The sequence below is a fragment of the Myotis myotis genome, unplaced genomic scaffold (assembly GCF_014108235.1).
Source record: "Myotis myotis isolate mMyoMyo1 unplaced genomic scaffold, mMyoMyo1.p scaffold_m19_p_7, whole genome shotgun sequence".
Lineage (NCBI taxonomy): Eukaryota > Metazoa > Chordata > Mammalia > Chiroptera > Vespertilionidae > Myotis > Myotis myotis.
In genome coordinates, this window is record NW_023416379.1 from 21,822,778 (window position 1) to 21,843,414 (window position 20,637).

Genomic DNA, 20,637 nt, shown 5'->3' on the forward strand with positions numbered 1-20,637 from the left:
CTGCCTGCTACCAGCTATTTATATTTCTCACGAATGTATTACACAATTGTACAGAACACATTGGACAGCCTTGAGAAAAGATGTTGCCCAAGAAAACTGACGGCCAGGATTACACAATTGGATTGACTCAAGTGTGCAGCGCTGTTGTTGACAATGTTCAGAGGGCGATCGAACGCCAAAGGAGGAATGAAGGAGCCAGTCAGATGAGTCCACCTCAGTCTAAAGCTCTTTTCTTTTAGTAAAATATATTTTCCTGGTAGTTCAGTGTTTCCATTAATAGGGCTAATATCAGGACCAGTGTAGTAGGCAAGCATCATAATAACAATATGTTGAAAACTTATGTTCATAACTGTGACAGACATTGAACAGAGTACAAAGCAAGTCCCAGTTTTAAGAGCTCACTAAATGGCAAAAGGAGGAAGAGTTCTATACGTGCTAATGTCTGGGCTCACTTGTTCTCTTTTTTAAAGATATTTTTACTGATTTTAGAGAGGAAGGGAGAGGGAGAGAGAGAAACATTGATGAGAGAGAATCATTGATCAGCTGCTTCCTGCAAGCCCCACAATGGGGATTGAGCCGCAACCCAGGCATATGCCCTGACTGGGAATTGAACCGTGACCTCCTGGATCATAGGTGGATGCTCAACCACTGAGCCACACCGGCTGGGCTGGGCTCACTTGTTCCTGATCAAAGGTCCTGAGTTTTTGCATCATAAGAGGATATCAGCAGAAACCACAGTTGCCAGTTTCTTTTGAAAAGACTGCCTAATAGTCTAGAATACTGGAATTTTATCTGAACAGTGTAAAATGTAGATAGCCTATCACACGGTCAATGATGGTGAATGATCCCTGGGTTGATCTGATAACATAGATGGCTTTTAAGTGACTAGTGGGTGGAGAATGTACACAGCATGGACACACTGGTTAAAGGGAAGATTAATGTCTCCAGGGGGACACATTGTGACATTTCCTCATGTTAGTCAATGATGGTGAATGATCCCTGGGTTGATCTGATAACATAGATGGCTTTTAAGTGACTAGTGGGTGGAGAATGTACACAGCATGGACACACTGGTTAAAGGGAAGATTAATGTCTCCAGGGGAACACAGTGTGACATTTCCTCATGTTAGTCAGGACGGCACATAATTTAAAACTTACGAATTGCTGTCCTGGCCCATGTGGTTCACATGTTTGGAGCATCGTCCTGTGCACCAAAGGGTCACAGGTTCCATTCTTGGTCAGGGCACATACCGAGGTTATGGATTTGATCCCTGGTCAGGGCTTGTAAGGGAGGCAACTGATTGATGTTTCTCACATCGATGTTTCTATCTCCTTCTCCCTTCCTCTTTCTCTAAAAAGGAAAAAAAAAAAAATTTAAACTTATGAGTTGTTTATTTTTGGGAGTTTTTCATTTAATCTTTTTGGATTGTAGTTAATTGTGTGCAACTGAAACCCCAGAAAACAAAACTGTGGGTAAGGAGGGACAAGTGTATTCAAAATGCTAATTCTGAAATGTGGTCCATGCTCCATGAGGGGTAAGCAGGTTGACTTTGTAATATACAGATAAATACTTGGTTTTTTAAAATATTTTTATTGATTTCAGAGAGGAAAGGAGAGAGAGAGAGAAACATCCACGATGAGAGAGAATCATGGATGGGCTGCCTCCTGCATGCCCCTTATTGGGGATTGAGCCCACAACCCAGGCATGTGCCCTGACCCGGAATTGAACCCGGGACCCTTCAGTCTGCAGGATGATGCTCTATCCACTGAGCAACACCAGCCAGGGCAATACTTGTTATTTTAACAGTTAGAGATTAACACTTATGTTTACTAGGAAATGTATAACTCATCAAATCCAAATCATTCTTGATTTATTTCCACAACTTGCCTATTGGACATCTTTATTCAGTGATGTTGAATTATTCCCTGACCTCTGAACATTTCATGTACTGCTCTACCTAGATGATTATATGCTCATTTTCCCCTGAAATGTCCTTTTCTCCATCTGCCTAAGTTCCAGTTCCTTGTAGAGCTTTCTCAAATCTATTCCAATCCTAAGTGAGATTTCTGAATGCTCTTAGCACTTTTTTCTTGTCCTGGTGAATGTCTCTCACTGCTTGCTGTTATCTTGACCCTTAATTTAAATCTTATACTCATATTTAGTTTTGCAGATGCATGTTTTGTCTTCTTAAAGAGATTAAAAGAAATCCAAAACATCCATGTAAAATAATCTTTGAGGAATGACGCATCCCAGGGTGTGGCCCCTGGAGGACAAGGAAGTGTCTTACCTATTTCTAAACCTCATCACCCCAGCACATGTGTGACAGGTTGTGAGCCCAATACATGAATAAATGGTGAATGAAGGATCCAGCTACCTGAAAGTCCCATCTATTCCATGTTCAAATGTTGCAAATTTTTAGAACTTTTTCTCTTGCACTGAGACGCAGTTTATTTTGTTTATCTTCTACAGTGTAAACCGATAGATTCCAACCCTGCTCTCTGCTTCTATTAGATAATTCAAAGAGTTCTAAATTCTCTCTTAATTCTTATAAATGTCATCCTTATAAATTCCTTAGTATAAAGGCCACATTATGATTCTCTGTTGCTTTTGTGGAATTTTGTACCATGCTAAGATCTAATGATATCTCAATTATTTGCCCAGTTTTGGAATGAATCCCTTTGTTTGAATGTGAGTTCTTTTAAAATGTAAAGCGTTTCTTTCAAGGCTAAATCCCTGATTCTAGAGTCATTATTACTCTCTCTCTTACTGTCTCTGTCTTTCATTCTGTCTCCTTTCTAATCCTCTTCTGATGTAGGGAAACTGGTAAGTTTTGGAGATTTATGTATTTTGTTTGTTTGTCTGGTTTGGTTCAGTAATTGAAAATGCTTAGATTCCAATAATCTTTTCCCACTAACTAAATCTTGTGCCTTCTCCCAGGCCTGCCGGTGGGTTTCCATGTGTCCTTATATCCTGCAATGATACCCATCAGAGGCAAATTCATTTTAGAAAAATATCTAAGGACATGATGGAAACTGTGTAAAACAGATGGATTGCTTTTAATATTTCAGGCTGAAATTCTCACTCTTGTCTTAATCACTTGCCTTTCTGTCTGAATAGAATCAAAAGAAAACATATGGGAAATTCCCCATATTCTCCCAGTCCCCAATACCAGGAAATGTAGCAACTTTTTATTATTTTGAAATCAATAGAAACTTAGATTAACTATTTTATTTCCAGTGTGGTTACTAATGCCTTTGCTTCATATGTGTATCAGGAATAGGGATTGTGCATGTTACGTAAATTAGGTATTTGTACATCACTTGAATGACAGTTTGAAATTATTGTGGGATTAAGAAGTTCAGAATCTAAAGTTTTATATTAAAATAAATACAATTCTACTTTAAAATGTATAAGGCACACATTTTCAAGAGAAGTGTTATAGCAGCAATATTCAGATGGCACTGGAGAACGAACAGTCGAGCACTCAGAGGAATCAGAAAAGAAACCTTTTTTTCAAATTTTATTATTTTTTAAATATATTTTTATTGATTTCAGAGAGAAGAAGGGAGATGGAGAGAGAGATTGAAACATCAACAATGGGAATCATTGATTGGCTGCCTCCTGCACACCTCGACTAAGGATGATTGCGCATCATAGCAACTGGGCAAACAGTTGAATGGTTGGATGGTGGCTTAGGCTTTTATATATATATATAAACTAGGGGCCCAGTGCATGGATTTGTGCACCTTGAAAGGAACTGTGGGCCATGAGGCTGTGGTGGGCACAGGGGCGGGTCTCAGCCCATCCTCCATGCCCCAACCTGGCCCCTCCTGCTGTGGCCTCCTGTCCCCTTTCTGCCAGCAGTCCCGCTCCTACCACCACTCCCATGCGCTGACAGTGCGGAGCTATTGGGGCAGGTGCCAGCAGCAGGTGTGAGCCCCAAGCGCCCCTCAGGAGCAGGGTGAGGTGGAGAATCAGGCAATCAGGGCTGGCAGCCGCTGCTTGCACCCACTGACAGCACCAAGCGATTGGGACCTGCTGGCAGCGGGTGCGAATGGGGCTGGTGCCGGTAGCAGGTGTGAGTGCCAGGTGGGACTGTGGCGTGCAGGAGCAAAGAATTTTCAGTAACCACCAGAGGCTCACCCCGATGACAGTGACCAGCACCCTGCCTTAGTCTGGTGCCCCCGCTCTTCTGCTCCACCATCCCGCCATGGCCAACGCCCGCCATGTTCCGCATGCGCCCCCTGGTGGTCAGTGAACATCATAGCGACTGGTTGTTTGGTTGTTCAGTTGTTCTGCCATTTGGTCTATTTGCATATTAGCTTTTTATTATATCGGGTATGCTTAATACTGCTCTGATCCTGGAATGATTCCTCAATAACTCCTGCCCCTCCAACTCAAATCCCCCACCTCTCCAATCCTTATTGCTGCTCTCTTCTCTAAGCACTTGTGGTCAGTAGCCACATTGCTGTTCATTGGTTTTTATTCCTTTTCTACTGTCTTGCCTACATAATGGATCCTTTTCTACTTCATACCTTCAACTACCTTCTATGAACTAAAAACTACTGTGTCTCTCTATCTTTAGCTCAAACTTCTCTCTTGAAATCCAAGCCTGTCTATCCAACCAGATGGCTCCCACCAAGCATCAGCCTACCTGCTAGCATCCGTACCTATCAACTCTGCCTCCCCTCCTCTCATTATAATGACTGTACATGACCCTCTAAGTTCATCATCTGTCCTTATAACTGGATTCCCAAAGACATTATTCTAGCAATTCTTCTCTCCTAATCTTTACCATCAATTTATTTTTGTCTATTAGGTTATTATCATTAGCATACAACTATCTTGTTCTGTCTTCTACCTTAAAAAATAAACAACTCTCTTGATCTGGCATCCCCTTCCATTTCCTGTACAATTCCTCTACTCCATTTTATACCAAAACTCCATTACAGGGCTGTGTATACTCTCTGTCTTAATTCCTTTACTCCCATCAGGATTTTGACACCATGATTTCACCGTCCTGTAAAGGTCACCAATGACCTCCACATTCTATATCCATTATTCAATTTTCAGTCTCATCTTACTTGACATGTTGACAGCATTTACATAGCCACTGCTGTCTCATTCTTGGGGTGCTTTCCTCCTTCACAGTCTCTTAGTATTCATCTTTCCTGCTTTGTTTTAGTGGGTTCTTTTGTGTGTGGGGGTTTTTATCCCCTGGTTCCTTCTTATCACCCCTAACCTCTTAACATTGGTATATCCTGGAGCCGGATTCTTTGAAATGTTTTCCTATCTACCTCACTCCCTAGGTGATTTCATTCATTTCATGGCTTTAAATACCACCTAGGTATCAATGACTCACAGATTTGTGCCTCTAGGTCAGACTCTCCTCCTGAACTCCAGACTATTTCCAACAACAGTCTGTTCAAAATCCCCACTTGGATAGATAAGGACAGATCAGATCAAAATAAACAAAACTGAACTTTTGACCTTCCCCTCCCAACACTCCCACAGTTTTTCAGATCTAAGTTAATGACTTATTTACTCTTCCAGCTTTTTATGTGAAAGCCCTTGATATTATCCTTACTTCTATCTTTGCCTTTCACCCTACACACAGTTCACTCAGGTGATCTTTATAGCCTGTAAGTCTTTATGGCCTGGATTATTTCAATACCTCCTTGCTTGGTTTTTGAACCACTACTTCTACTTTTGCTCAACACAGTCAGAGTGAGCCTATTAAAATGTAAAATTAATTGTGTCACTGCTCAAAACTTTTCAATGGCATCCTACTTCACTTAGAATAAAAAGCCAAGTTCTTGCAGTACCTACAAGACTCACTATGATCCAGCCTCCTGTTACTTCTAACATGAACCCTTGAGATCGAGGATATAAGTGGCCACAAAGCCCATGTTCTCACAGAGGTGCACCCAAAGATCATGATTTTAGCTGCCCTCATGGAGTGAAGAACCTGGCAGGTCAGAGAAAGCCAGACAACGGGACTGCTGCTTTTTTACTGATGACTGGGTGAGAGGTCATGACAACGTGCCTGGGACTGTCACTATACTACCGTTGAATGCTTCCACCTTTTGTTTATGAATTACATCATCAGGTTCACTTAAGATGATTTCAGTGCAGCAGGCTGGGCCATGCTCACCATATTCATCAATAAAAGAAAGGACAGATAACTATTGTTTTATCCATTGTATCAGGCAATGCGCAACCAGAAAAATAGAATCCACACTGGTTATTTTAAGAGAATGTAATACTGGGTTTTGGTTACACAGGTATTTGATGAATGAAAGACAAAAAAAACTAAAAACTAAAAGGAACACTGGGTTAACACAGCAACTACAGAAAGCAGCTACCATTTCTGGTATTTGTAAACAAAAGGAAGAGGAGGGTGTTAGAAGCCAGCTTTCCAGAGGACCCTGGGGAGCTAAGGCTCAGCCCCCTGAGGAGAGGGCCCTCTCCAGCTGGTGCTGATGAACCAAGTCCTCAGAAGAGGACCCATGTAGCTGGGACTCAAATCTCTTGAGGAGGCACGTGCTGGTGCTGGTATGTTTGAAGGAGGACAATGACTTTGGCTGTGAGAGTATGGGAAAAACGGAAAACTAGAACCAAGTGCTACTGGACCAAAATAGTGCTATTAGGTACAAACACTGCTGAGGAGACAACACTGATAGGTGAGCAAGCAGAAAGGAGTAAGCCTTTTCTCTCTTCTTCTATTCTTCCGTATTCCTCTGGCGCTCCCCTATTGGAGAACTGACAGGGAGTCATCTGGCAAAGAAGTATGTTTGCCTAAACCCAGCCCCAGAATCACAAAGAATACAGAAGGGTGGGTTGGCTTCTTAATAGCTTAATAACTGACACATTCATATAATTGTACATCATATAGCAGTGAAAATGCATGAAATAGAGCAATGCTTATTTACATGGATTAAGTTTGCAGTGTTCAATATAAAAATAAGAACTATGCAGAATGTTATGTATAATTTGATACCATATATATACACACAAAAACAAAATAGTAATAAGTAGGGCTATGTACATATGTAATAAACTACCAAGACATCCTGGGAATGATCTAGAAAAATATTAGGATGTTGATTTCCTCTGGTGGAAGAAAACAGGGAAAGGAGGAGAATGTGATCAGAGGACGATACAAAAGATGCCACTCTATTCATAACCTGTTATTGTACAACTGAGCAGTGGGTACACAGATGACTAATATGCAATCCTTTACACATATCTGTATGTGGGGAACATTTTCATAATAATTTAAAAATAATTTTGAATATGCATTTGTTTTTTTAATAAGTTCTGTTTCATAAGGAAACTCCATAGGGCTTTGCAATTTCTAAGCCCCAGGCAGGCTCTCTCTTTGAGCCCAGCATGGCTTGCCTCCTCTCTTTTTCCTCCACTTGACATTGTCTTCTATGGAGCAACTGCCACCCACTGTTTTTTAGGTTCATTGCCTACTGCATTTTATTTTTTAAAAAAATATATTTCTTTGTTGATATCAGAGAGGAAAGGAGAAGGAGAGAGAAACAGAAACATCAATGATGAGAGAGAATCATTGATCGGCTGCCTCCTGCATGCCCCCCACTGGGGATCGAGCCCGCAACCCAGGCATGTGTCCTTGGCTGGAATTGAACCTGGGACCCTTCAGTCCACAGGCTGATGCTCTATCCACTGAGCCAAGCCGGCTAGGGCTGCCTATTGCATTTTAATAGAAGATTCAAGTTTAATCTATAAGGAGTATATATACAATATATAAAAACAAAGCATAAACGCCTCAATTGTGATATTTTAATGTGCAAGTATTAGGCTTAAAATAATTTTGGAGATATGAAATCTAAAAAATTCTGAAAGTTTATTTCCTTAATTTTAAGAATATTTGCATTAAATGATCTGTAACAAATACACTGTATTTGGAGTAGCAATATATATATATATATATATATATATATATATATATATATATATATAATTTTTTAAAGCAGACTACCCAATGCTGAAAACAGTGTTACTATTAACAGTCATGACCTTTGTCTTATGGGATTTGGAGCCTGTTAAATTATACCACAGCCTTCAGGTGAGATAGTTCAAGGCTATGAATGCCCTGAGTCAGGTCTCCTTTGATATGAACCTGAACTAGCTCTCATTGCTTCTAGAACATCTCAAAACAACTTTCATTGTGAAGATAAACTTCAATATTACCATCTGATTGGGAAGCAAATTTCCCCCTAATCATTAGCACAGAAAAGTAGGTGAATGCAAATTGTCTTTAATGTTAAATGGAATTCAGTCATAAGACTCTCTGTTATCAAAGGCCACAACTCTGCTTACAATGACCCTGAAGCTCTCACTCTGCCCCTCATGCACACTAGCACACACAAGGTCACAGCAAATACGGTTAGAGCTAAGATTTGATCCTCCTTTATCTGACCTAAGTACCAGGGGGCAAAATTACCATAATACTTAAAAATAATTCAAGATGAGAAATGTACATATTTGGAAATCATTGGTCTATACCAGTAATGGCAAACCTTTTGAGCTCGGCGTGTCAGCATTTTGAAAAACCCTAACTTAACTCTGGTGCCGTGTCACATATAGAATTTTTTTTATATTTGAAACCATAGTAAAACAAAGATTTATATTTTTGATACTTATTTTATACATTTAAATGCCATTTAACAAAGAAAAATCAACCAAAAAAATGAGTTCGCGTGTCACCTCTGACACGCGTGTCATAGGTTCGCCATCACTGGTCTATACCATTGAGATTGTCCTTCAAAGTTTCTTAGTAAACTTGAAAAGCCGATAAACACATTTAGCAAAATATATGCTGCAAAAATAAATATGAAAAAGTGATGTCCTATACCATCATAATATTTGCAAAGTTATGATCATTAAAAAAGTGGCTATTAGCAAGTTAGTTGTTTCCAAATTGCTGATCCCTCCTGAGCTGGAATGTGAGTCCTTAGTGTACCATCTCCCAAAGAGTGACACTGTCAGAATAGGTTCAGAGGGTCCATTCTTGTTTACCAAACGCCCATCTTTTAGTACCTAAAGAAACAGTGGAAAAAGGGTAGTCAGTTTCATGAAAATATGCATTACAAGCAGAATAATATTTTTTAAATAGTCCTATTTTGATTCAGTAGTTCTAGCTTTTCTATTGGTTTCTTATGAGACACTAGACACCTGGTGCATAAAATTTGTGCAGTTGGGGGGTTCCCTCAGCCTGGCCTGCACCCTCTCACAGTCTGGGAGCCCTCAGGAGATGTCTGACTGACAGCTTAGGCCCACTCCCCCACCCCCGCGGGGAGCGGGCCTAAGCTGTCAGTCAGACATCTTTAGCACTGCTGCGGAGGTGGGAGAGGTTCCTGCCAATGCCGCTGTGCTCGCCAGCCATGAGCCTGGCTCAGGGCTTCTGGCTGAGTGGCACTCCCCCTGTGGGAGCACACTGGCCACCAGGAGACAGCTCCTGCATTGAGCATCTGCCTCCCTGGTGGTCAGCGCATGTCATAGCAACCGGTCGTTCTGCCATTCGGTCAATTTGCATATAAGCCTTTTATTATATAGGCTTTTTCCTAAAATACACTACACAATTCACTAGCCACTTAAGCACTGTATACTAAATATATTTGATTAGTCCCTTACACTGGTAGTTCTTACCCATCAAAATCACCTGTGGAAATCTGAAAAAGTACAGGTCCCACCTTCACGAGATTCTGATTTACTGGATCTGAAAAGGGTCCTGATCTCCAGCCCATTGGTACATTGACCTATTCTTCCAATCCTGTGGCCTATTTCTGGCAAGCTTTTCCTCCCAGTGGTTAATGAACTTGGTTAAGATAAACCTTTAATACTAAGAACTTAAAAATGCATCCTGATATTTGTATAATGCTTCCCTGTTCACTAAATGCTTTCACATGAATTATCACATTTGAACCTCACCAAATCAGTGAAAAAGATATTCTATGCCTTTTATGGATAGGAAATTCAGAGGTTAAATTTAACTGACTTGCATGAAGTTCCCTAAAACATTACAGCAAGATATTTCCTACATTTGTGGTTATGGTCAATGACATTTCACATTTTTAGCATAAAACTAGGGGTGGGGAAAGACACACAGCAAATGTGTTGAAATCCCTGCAGAAGTGATCCTATAAGATAATGTGTAAATATTTTCTGAGGAGAGTGCATCAGTCAAGGAAATAGTAGTACTCCAGCAGACATGGCCAGCGTGACTCATATAAAAAACCTGTCTTCTGCCTGGCCAGCATGGCTTAGTGGTTGAGCGTCAACCTATGACCAGGAGATCACAGTTTGATTCTCAGTCAGGGCATATGCCTGGGTTGCAGGCTCAATCCCCAGTGTGGGGTGTGCAGGAGACAGCTGATCAATGATTCTCTCTCATGATTGATGTTTCTATCTCTCTCTCCCTCTTTCTTCCTCTCTGAAATATATATATAAAATATATATATATATATATATATATATATATATATATATATATATATATGCAAACCTATCTTCTGATCACTCTAAAAACAATGTTAACAGAAGGGCCATGACTTGAAAGGTCTCTAGGAAAATAATTTTTTTTAATCAAGATTTGATTTTGGTTTATTTGGCCTTTTTGAAGAAAGTAAGCACCCAGATTCAATGTGGTCTCAGATAACCAGCCCTGCAGAGGAGAAGCACCTTATCTTAGGCTTGCAAAGCTTTATGATAATCTGTTCCATGAATACCCAATCCCTTTTGTTTTAATCCTGTGCTCACAAAACAAACTTCTGATCCATAGCTTCAGTGTTTGAGAGGACTTGCCAATGGATAGCCTTCTTGAGGCAAAAGTTATTTTTCTCCAGGTAAGTGAATCTATTTTTAAAAGTAATAAATTGGTCCTCTCTGTTGTCATCTTGTGAGTTTGGTTAGTGTCTGCTCATTAGAATATGATGAACTTCAGGGTAAGTAATGCCATAGCGAATCTCTACTTGAGAAATGAAGACCAGTACTCTGGCCATGGAGCTCCCTCCAAGCATTGTTACACCAAAACCCTGCCTCCCAGCTGGCAAGTGCATCTTTTATATCTTTTTGATGTAAACTATATCTTATTTCTTCTTTCAACAAATAAGCTGGAGAAGATGAGACATGATCCAAATGATAAATGTACCATAAAGTACCCAACTTAAAGGATAGTGCAACTCCTTCCTTCCTCCCTCCCTCTCTCCTTCCCTCCCTCCCTTTCTTCCTTCCTTCCTTCCTTCCTTCCTTCCTTCCTTCCTTCCTTCCTTCCTTCCTTCCTTCCTTCCTTCCTTCCTTCCTCCCTCCCTCCCTCCCTCCCTCCCTCCCTTCCTTACACGCTTCCATGAAAGAATGAAGGGCCAGTGCCCAGGCATGGGAGACAGTGTGACAAGTTCTGAGAATTGTTGAGTTGAGACCTACAAATAATATACTGTTAAGCATTTAACTATTTGCTCTCTTGTATCACTCTCTAATTGTTGTTCCCAGCTACCTAAAACCATTTGGGGTCTTTTTTTTTTTTAAAGTAAGACAAACAAAGTAAATAACTATGTCCTAGTTTCTTCATGCTCTCCACCCCCTCATCAACTACCACTATCCAACTTCTCCAAATACCAACATGGTTCAGAGTGAAAGTAAAATGGCATTTCTGGCTCAGGACTTATTTTAAAAATGATTTTTAGAGATAGGGAGGGAGGGAGGGAGGGAGGGAGGGAAGGAGGGAGGGAGGATAGATATCAATGTGAGAAAGAAACATCGATTGGTTGCCTCCCACACATGCTCTGGCTGGGGATCAAACTCACACTCTGGATACCAAATCCGCCCACCACCTTTTGGTGTACCAGACAATGCTCCAATTGGACCACCAGTCAGGGCTCTGGTTCTGGACTTGTAATCTGGTCTGGAAAACTCCATAAGTTTTTTGTCTTTCTCCGTAAATGTGATGCTTTTGTGACCTAAGTGCTCAGTCTCACTCTAGGGTAATTTCTCAATGAGACAGATACATTTCTACAAGTACATCACAAGCGGGGAGGTGGATAATATCAAAGTACTACCCAGAATACTAGAGATTAGATTGTGTGTTCAGTTTACATGGCAGGGATTATGAGAATACAGGGCCCCCATACTACCTGACCCCTGATCTGTATGAACCCTGCTCTCCTTTCTCTCACTTGAAGTGGCCTCACATATTTTCAATTCATCTATACTTATTTGTGCCAGCCTGGCCACCTTTGAACTGCTAGATTACAGTTCCAGAGCCCTCACTTCATATCTGATTATAATTTTCTGTACTTGGCATTTAAGCTTTTATTCCAGCTTCATTTGCTTATGAGATTCTACCTAACCAGGTTGTAAGGCAACCAAGGATTCCCGTTCCCTGGGTTTCTCAGCTTTAAGAGAAACCATTCTGTTGGTTTCATAGAATTAAATATTTTTATAAATATGATATATCCAAATCTGATAATACAGGCAGGCATGACCATCAGCAATCTGCATTTTAAAGACTTTCTTGCTTAATGCTTTAGGTGAATTAATGTAGATCTTATTTTTCTTATAAAAAAATGCAGTGACTGTACCCTAGTTACTGTAATCCTGCCTCTGTTTGCCACAACTCAGAGAAGACATGAAGGTTCAAACTGGTTGAGTGTGTGTGGACTAGCAGATAAAAACCTACAGTCTTAATTCTAATTTGAGACCAGCTTAATTTATAAATTAATTTGGTTATAGCCACTATAATTTGTAAAATAAATATCTGATTTTACATTTGTTTCCACATGGAACAAAAGGACATTGAAAATCTGTAAACAAATATTTTTCAACAAATGGGGCCTTGAGCTCACAGGTTCTAGGTATCTTATCATGTTATTCCAACCAAGTGTCATCACTTTAGAATTACTTGCTGTAAATGTAAAAATGGCCCAGATATTTCCTCCTCCTTTATGCATGCCCTTCTGCAATGTGATTTTACAGCTCTATCCATTGAGAGATCTGTATCATTTATTTCTCTAACCTTTGAAACTACTTTGGGCATGTGACTTGCTTTAGCTAATGAGACATTCACAAACATGGTGTAAGCAGAGACTTGAGGAAAACTTGCCCATTGTGGCTTTCCCTCTTGATGCTCTTGGACTCCTTCAAGTCCAAGCTTGCTGGAAGAGGAGAGAACACAGGGAGAGAGTGACCCCAATCATTCCAGCTGTCTAAGACAAGGGCATCACAAACCAGCCCAATCACCAGCTAGTGGCAGATGCATGAATGAGCCCAGCCAAGATCAGCAAAGCCTGTTCCAAACCAGAACAGCCTAGCTACAGTCAGTTCACAGAGTCAACCACAAAGTACCAGCTAAAAAATGGTTATTATCTAAAGCCATTAAGGTCTGAGGAAGTTGGCTACACAGTAAAATTTAAGTGATACAGTTGCCATAACCTATTTTGCTTGGCTTCAGAGAACAGATAAAATAAAAATATTCTTCAAGTCCTCCTACCTCAAATTTTCCAGGTGACAGTTGAACTTTAGTAAGTAGCACTTCAGGAAAAACATACTCTGTTCTGAATGTACCACTTAGGGAGAATATGTCAAACCTTGTCAAAGCTGTTTCTACCGGTTGTCCACAAGTTGTCAGATTAGTCGTTTTGCATTTCAGCATGGTGCATACCTATGTAGAACAGATGTAGATAAAATGCAATGCCTTACATCTTACTTGTACTAGAATGGTTGACTCAGTTTATAACTATAGCAAAGTAACTATTTCCTCATTTGATAAAAGATTTGGATCATGTTTCTTATTATTAACAGCTTTATTGGAAAGGGCCAATGATTTGAGAGCCAAGCCTGGGCAACAAATGGATGGAAAGAAAGAAGTCAGTTTAGAATTAGACCTAAACCATTAGTTTGGCGCATCAGATTATTAGTTGGCCCAAGAGAGTAGAGATCTCTCTGCAACAGTAGTACTAAAGCTAATATGATGTTTAAAATTTTGACCATCCCTTTTCCTCCATATCTTTTGTATAAGAGAGGGCAGTGGGATACAGAGTATAATGAGAAACAAATGCATAGGCAATACTATATGAAAGTTTGAATTTTAAATATTTGTCATTGGAAAGAAATAAAATGAAAAAACATCTGATAACAAGAGAGACTAAGATCAAAGTGATATCCCTACTCAATGTTGACTTTAAAAGTTAAAACAAAACTGTTTATATTCAAATACATTGGAAAAACTACATAAGAAAGCTTTATTGAGGTTCACTATAATATGTAAACTAGTTCATTAGTCAAATAGAAAATCATCATGGTCAGGTTAATAAATATTCTCTTAAACTAGAGTAGCCATGGGCAAACTATGGCCCGCGGGCCAGATTCGGCCCGTTTGAAATGAATAAAACTGAAAAAAAAAAGACCGTACTGCTGGGGTCCAGCCCCAGCGGGTCCAGGGGTCCCCAAAGGTGTGGACGGAGTCGGCGAAGAAGGAATGACATGGAGGCAGCGTTCAGTTGATCAGCAGCCTAGCCAGGATCTCTAGCCAGGATCTCCAGCCAAGTTCTGGTCTGGATCTCCAGCGAAGTTCTGGTTAGGATCTCCAGCCAGGTTCTGTGTCCATGTTCTCTTGCTAGGTTCTCCAGCCAGGTTCAGTCACCAGGTTCTCTTGCCCATTTCTGTAGTCAGGTTCAGTCCAGGATCTTTTGCCATGTTCTCTCCAGCGAAGTTCTTCTGTCTCTAGTTCTGTGTTCTAAGCTCTGTATTCTAAGTTCTGTGTTCTAAGTTCTGTATTCTAAGTTCTGTCTCTTGCTGTCTAGTTACATCTGTATTTATACCAGTTGATTCAATCCTATCAATCTCTATTACAAAGGTTAGGGCGTTTCTTATCTCCATTCCAGGGAGTAAAGATTATGTAGCTTAAGCATGATTGTTCGTAGTTAAAGTGATTAATTACCCGCCTGGCACTTAGTTAAGAGGTTTTATTCCCTCCCTAACTTCAGGGGAAAATCCCTACCTGGGGAAACAACCTTTCTCAGAGAGGAGACCTTGGTTAAAACACATAGTGCCAAGAAGGTGAGCAAACATTTTAAGAACAGTATGCCATATATGCCAGGTCCCTTGAAACAGCAAGGATGGACCAGCTCCCGGCAAATTCCCCCTTTTTTATTTTTTAAAAGCAGGCATTAAAAAGAAAAACCCCAAATGCTCTCTTGTATCCATTTTAAGAGTAGGATTGGCGCTTTCCGCTATTACCTGAATCCTGATCTATCACCCCAGGGAGAGCTTGCCAATCCTGCACTTTCCCGGGGTGGAAAGGCTGCAGTGGGGTTAAGGATAAGGCTCCTTGGGCCTACCTTCTCCCATGCCATTACATTTACCTTTCCTTCCTCAGAAAAGCATGGACATACTTCTTGCATAAAACGTTCTGACTAGGAGTAACCTTAATTCCTCTGCTACCAAGCATATGTGTTAAAAGATCAATACAGAGTCTTATTTCTTTAGACTCAGTATGGCACATCTTCTTAATCTAAAGATCAATACAGAGTCTTCTTTCTTTGGACTCAGTATGGCACATCTTCTCAATCTAAGTTCTGTACTATCCACCTTCTTACCCTACTTATCCTCTATAGGGGGGTCTGCAGTACCCTGGTGGAGTCCTATCCGTCCCGAGTGTGGGGTTCTCAATGGGGAGGGCTTACCTAGGGGAATCCTGTTCCAGGGGTTCCCAAAGGTGTGGACGGAGTCGGCGAAGACTATCCACCCTCTTCCTACGGTGGAGTCCTATCCATCCCGAGAGTAGGGCTTACCTAGGGGTCCCTGTTCGGGCGCCATTTGCTGGGGTCCAACCCCAGCAGGTCCAGGGGTCCCCAAAGGTGTGGACGGAGTCGGCGAAGAAGGAATGACATAGAGGCAGCATTCAGTTCATCAGCGGCCTAGCTAGGATCTCTAGCCAAGTTCTGGTCAGGATCTCCAGAGAGGTTCTGCTCAGGATCTCCAGCCAGGTTCTGTGTCCATATTCTCTTGCTAGGTTCTCCAGCCAGGTTCTGTAGCCATGTTCCTTCACTAGGTTCTTCAGCCAGGTTCTGTCCAGGCTCTCCAGCCAGGTTCAGTCATCAGGTTCTAGTCAGGTTCTCTTGCCCATTTCTGTAGTCAGGTTCAGTCCAGGATCTTTTGCCATGTTCTCTCCAGCGAAGTTCTTCTGTCTCTAGTTCTGTGTTCTAAGCTCTGTATTCTAAGTTCTGTGTTCTAAGTTCTGTATTCTAAGTTCTGTCTCTTGCTGTCTAGTTACATCTGTATTTATACCAGTTGATTCAATCCTATCAATCTCTATTACAAAGGTTAGGGCGTTTCTTATCTCCATTCCAGGGAGTAAAGATTATGTAGCTTAAGCATGATTGTTCGTAGTTAAAGTGATTAATTACCCGCCTGGCACTTAGTTAAGAGGTTTTATTCCCTCCCTAACTTCAGGGGAAAATCCCTACCTGGGGAAACAACCTTTCTCAGAGAGGAGACCTTGGTTAAAACACATAGTGCCAAGAAGGTGAGCAAACATTTTAAGAACAGTATGCCATATATGCCAGGTCCCTTGAAACAGCAAGGATGGACCAGCTCCTGGCACCGTACCCTTTTATGTAATGATGTTTACTTTGAATTTATATTAGTTCACACAAACACTCCATCCATGCTTTTGTTCCGGCCCTCCGGTCCAGTTTAAGAACCCATTGTGGCCCTCGAGTCAAAAAGTTTGCCCACCCCTGAACTAGAGGCCCGTTGCAGGAGGATTCCTGCAAGAATAGGGCTTCGCTCCCATCTCTGCGGCTCCTACCCCGCCCATCTCTGCCGCTTCTCTCCCGCCCGTCTCTGCTACCTCAGCTCCTTTGCTTGGCTTCCTTCTACGGTGTCTTCAGTCTTCACTCCCAGCCAGTACATGCAAATTAGCCACCATCTTTGTTGGCGGTTAATTTGCACATCATGCTGATTAGCCAATGGGAAGCGTAGCGCAGGTACGGTCAATTACCGTGTTTGTCTATTATTAGATAGGATGTACTTTAAGCAAGCAATCCAATTACAGTTAACTTCTATTGCAAATATCATTTTTACTCCTAGCATGTGTGTGTGTGTGTGTGTGTGTGTGTGTTTGCGCGCATGTGTAATACTGTATTGGCAATGTGTGGAGTCATGCAGAGAAAAAGCACTTGGCTCCCTGGGGCAAACATGGAAGGCGAACCCTATAACTTACTGATACCTAAGTGCTCCCTTTCACCTGAGCTGAGATTACCTGCCAGTACTCTCTTCTCCTTCGGCCGTGAAGTCCTGTGAAAGCTCCTAGAACATACACTTCATTCTCTTCTTTTCTTAACATTCTGTAGCTTAAATGACAGCAGAGATCTTTGTGACAGACTGTAAGATTTCCTGCATTTTCAAAAAGTGCTGTGAAGTTGAATGCATCTCGGGAAATAAACCCACTGAAAGTATTTTTCTGGACTGGGAATGGTTTGATGTTTGTGGCATAGGCACTCCAGTCCACAGCTGTGGGGTAGGCAGGAGAGGTTCGGGGACGCGAATCTGCTTCTGAAAGAAGGAGCCTTCCCGAGTCTGTTTCCATATCATAATGGTATGCTCGGGGCGAATGTGGTGCATAAATACCACTGCCTGCGAATGGAAAAAGAGTGTTTTTAATACAAAACCAACACTGCCAGTTTCCCCATCAGAACTGAGCACATGGTCACATCACCACGTTGGTCCCAACGAGACAGCACACAGGCTTCTAGTTACAGGGAACACCCAAGCGCTTCTCCTGTTCTCTACTGAGGGAGTATAATAGACGTTTGATGTCTGGTGTCAAATAAACTTTGACTGTAACAGGAATGTTTATGAGCATTGTGGAAAATGAAAAGCAATATAAAAGTCTTTGTATTTGGGAGTACATGAAAGGTAGGGAACGGTAATACAAAATTCTCTCCCGGTCCCCACTATGCTGGTGTTTCCATATCACTCCCAAATTTTTCAACACTCTTCTCTCCAATGGGTAGGTCTAACTCCTTTCCCTTTGAGTGCAGGCTGGACTTTGCAACTCACTTCTAATGAATGGAACACGGCAGAAGTGACGGTGATTAATAAAAACAGCAGTGCAGCTCCCGCTCTCTCTCACTCACTCTTTCTCTATCTATCTATCTATCTATCTATCTATCTATCTATCTATCTATCTATCTATCTATCTATCTATCTATCTATCTATCTATCATCGATCTAAAGAAAGTCAGCTGCCATGTCATGAGGATACATCACAAAGCCTATGGAAAGGCCCAAGTGGCAAGTAATGAAGGTCTCCTGCCCATATTCCCTGAGGAACTAAGGCAGTGGTTCTCAACCTTCTGGCCCTTTAAATACAGTTCCTCATGTTGTGACCCAACCATAAAATTATTTTCGTTGCTACTTCATAACTGTAATGTTGCTACTGTTATGAATCGTAATGTAAATATCTGATATGCAGGATGGTCTTAGGAGACCCCTGTGAAAGGGTTGCTCGATCGCCAAAGGGGTCGCGACCCACAGGTTGAGAACCGCTGAACTAAGGGATCCTGCCTATACAGCCACGTGAGGCAGCCCTCCTGGAAACAGGCCTGCCAGCCCCACTCAAGGCTTCAGATGACCATTAGCCCAGCTAAGGGCTTGACGTAACCCAAGGAGATAGTCTGAGCCAGGATCCCCCAGTTAAGCTAGTCCAAAGGTGAGATAATAAATGTTTGTCGTTTTAAGCTACTTTTTACTGTGAAGGTAAATTGTTCCAAACAACATACCAATTAATACGCTCCTCTGTCCTTTGCCAATGTTTGAGCAAATCATGTTTACTTCCATGCTTTGCCACTCACTAGCTCATGGGTCCTCAAACTTTTTAACAGGGGGCCAGTTCACTGTCCCTCAGACCATTGGAGGGCCGGACTATAGTTTAAAAGAAAAACTATGAACAAATTCCTATGCACACTGCACATACCTTATTTTGAAGTAAAAAAAAAACAAATGTTTTCGGCAGGCCGCATGTGTCCCACGGGCCGTAGTTTGAGGACCCCTGCACTAGCTGGTAGCCTTTGGCAAGCTACTTGCATGCTCTGTGTCTCAGGCTTCTAATCTATAAAAGTGGATGGTAGTACTCATCTCTCAGAGTTGTTGTGAGGATAAAGAAATAATGCACAGAAAGGTCTTAATGTAACCATAGCTGCTCAAATCAGTCACTAGGGCCCTAGACTGTTTGGCTTAGTGGGTAGCATCAGCCTGCGGACTGAAGGGTCCCGGGTTCGATTCTAGTCAAGGGCACATGCCTGGGTTGTAGGCTTGATCTCCAGTTGGGGGTGTTGGGGGTATGCAGGAGGCAGCCAATCGGTGATTCTCTCTCATCATTGATGTTTTTATCTCTCTCTCTCCCTTCCTTTCTGAAATAAATTTTAAAAAAATATTTTTTCTTTATTGATTAAGATATTACATATGTGTCCTTATCCCCCCATTGCCCCCCCATCCTCCCACTCATGCCTTCACTCTCCTGGTATCTGTGTCCATTGGTTAGGCTTATATGCATGCATACAAGTTCTTTGGTTGATCTCTCCCAAAAATATGTTTTTTAAAAATCAGTCACTAGGCTTTGAGTGTATGTGTGAAAAGTTGAAAAATATAGTGGTTAGCCCCATAAAGCAGCAAAAAGTTATGACAGCTCACATCTGAGGCATTAGCTTCTCTGCATTTAGAAGTATTATCTGCAAACCTCATCTGGTCATAAATTACCTGTCATATTTTGTTGCACATGGTGTATATTTGCCGCAAGAAGATTAACTCTCATGCCCATAGCCCAAGCTGAGTGGAATTCAATAGCTGTCAATAGGGGCAAAACATTCATCCACGCTGTGGGATACAGTATGGTGTCCACATGGAAGTCTTTCACCAGGGCCACAGCAGGGTCGTGGAAGAGTATATCGAAGCATGTGAAAATGCCAAACCTTCCGAAGGTGGTGTCGAAAGTCACCAGCTCTGGCTTTTCAGGGACATCAAACTGAGGCTCAGAGTAGAGGTGGTACTGTAACAAATGCATAAGACAAAACCAGGAAAAGCTTCTTTACTGAAGAGATGACTTGTTAAAAAAAAAAAAAAAACCCTCCAAAGTTAGTAATAGATTTGGTTATGGTCAACAACTGAGACTCTATAGGCAGTGAATGAGACTGGTTATTGGAAGTAAAAGGCCAAGGTAAAGGAATACAATATCCCCTCCCCAACCCCAGCCTGCCCAAATTAGAAAACAGATAGCTTTCCATAAATTATAGGTTATGACTTTCTTAAAAGCTGAAGAAGCTTTTTTAACGTTTTTAGGTGTCAGGGATCCAAAGAAGAATGCTATTATTGAAGCCCTGACCCCTAGAAACATAATAGATGCACAATAAGCATCTGTTCAGTGGATGAGGGATGCTACCTCCCTCTTTATAGTGTCCCATCCAAAATAATTTCAGAACTTTCAAAATTGCTGAAATTATAAATGAAAAGAAGTTGTCAAAACCCACAAAATGAAGGAAACTGTAAGGAAGCTGTTTGAAAGTTATGTGATTGTTTTATATATTTATTTATTTACTTACTTACTTATTTTT

At 41.3% G+C, this 20,637-nt stretch overlaps 1 protein-coding gene across 2 annotated transcripts in view; it reads right to left on the minus strand.

Annotated features, from left to right (window-relative positions):
- Positions 1-8,685: 8,685 nt before the first annotated feature.
- The window catches only part of LOC118659851 (vascular non-inflammatory molecule 2-like), a 28,828-nt gene continuing 16,876 nt past the window's right edge, over positions 8,686-20,637 (minus strand). For both annotated transcript variants that reach the window (XM_036316397.1, XM_036316396.1), the window contains 4 exons: positions 19,787-20,075; positions 17,289-17,662; positions 13,515-13,685; positions 8,686-9,070 (listed from right to left, as the gene is read on the minus strand). In XM_036316397.1, the coding sequence (XP_036172290.1) occupies positions 8,888-9,070; positions 13,515-13,685; positions 17,289-17,662; positions 19,787-20,075 (1,017 nt within the window). In that variant the 3' untranslated portion in view covers positions 8,686-8,887. The remainder of the gene's footprint in view (positions 9,071-13,514; positions 13,686-17,288; positions 17,663-19,786; positions 20,076-20,637) is intronic.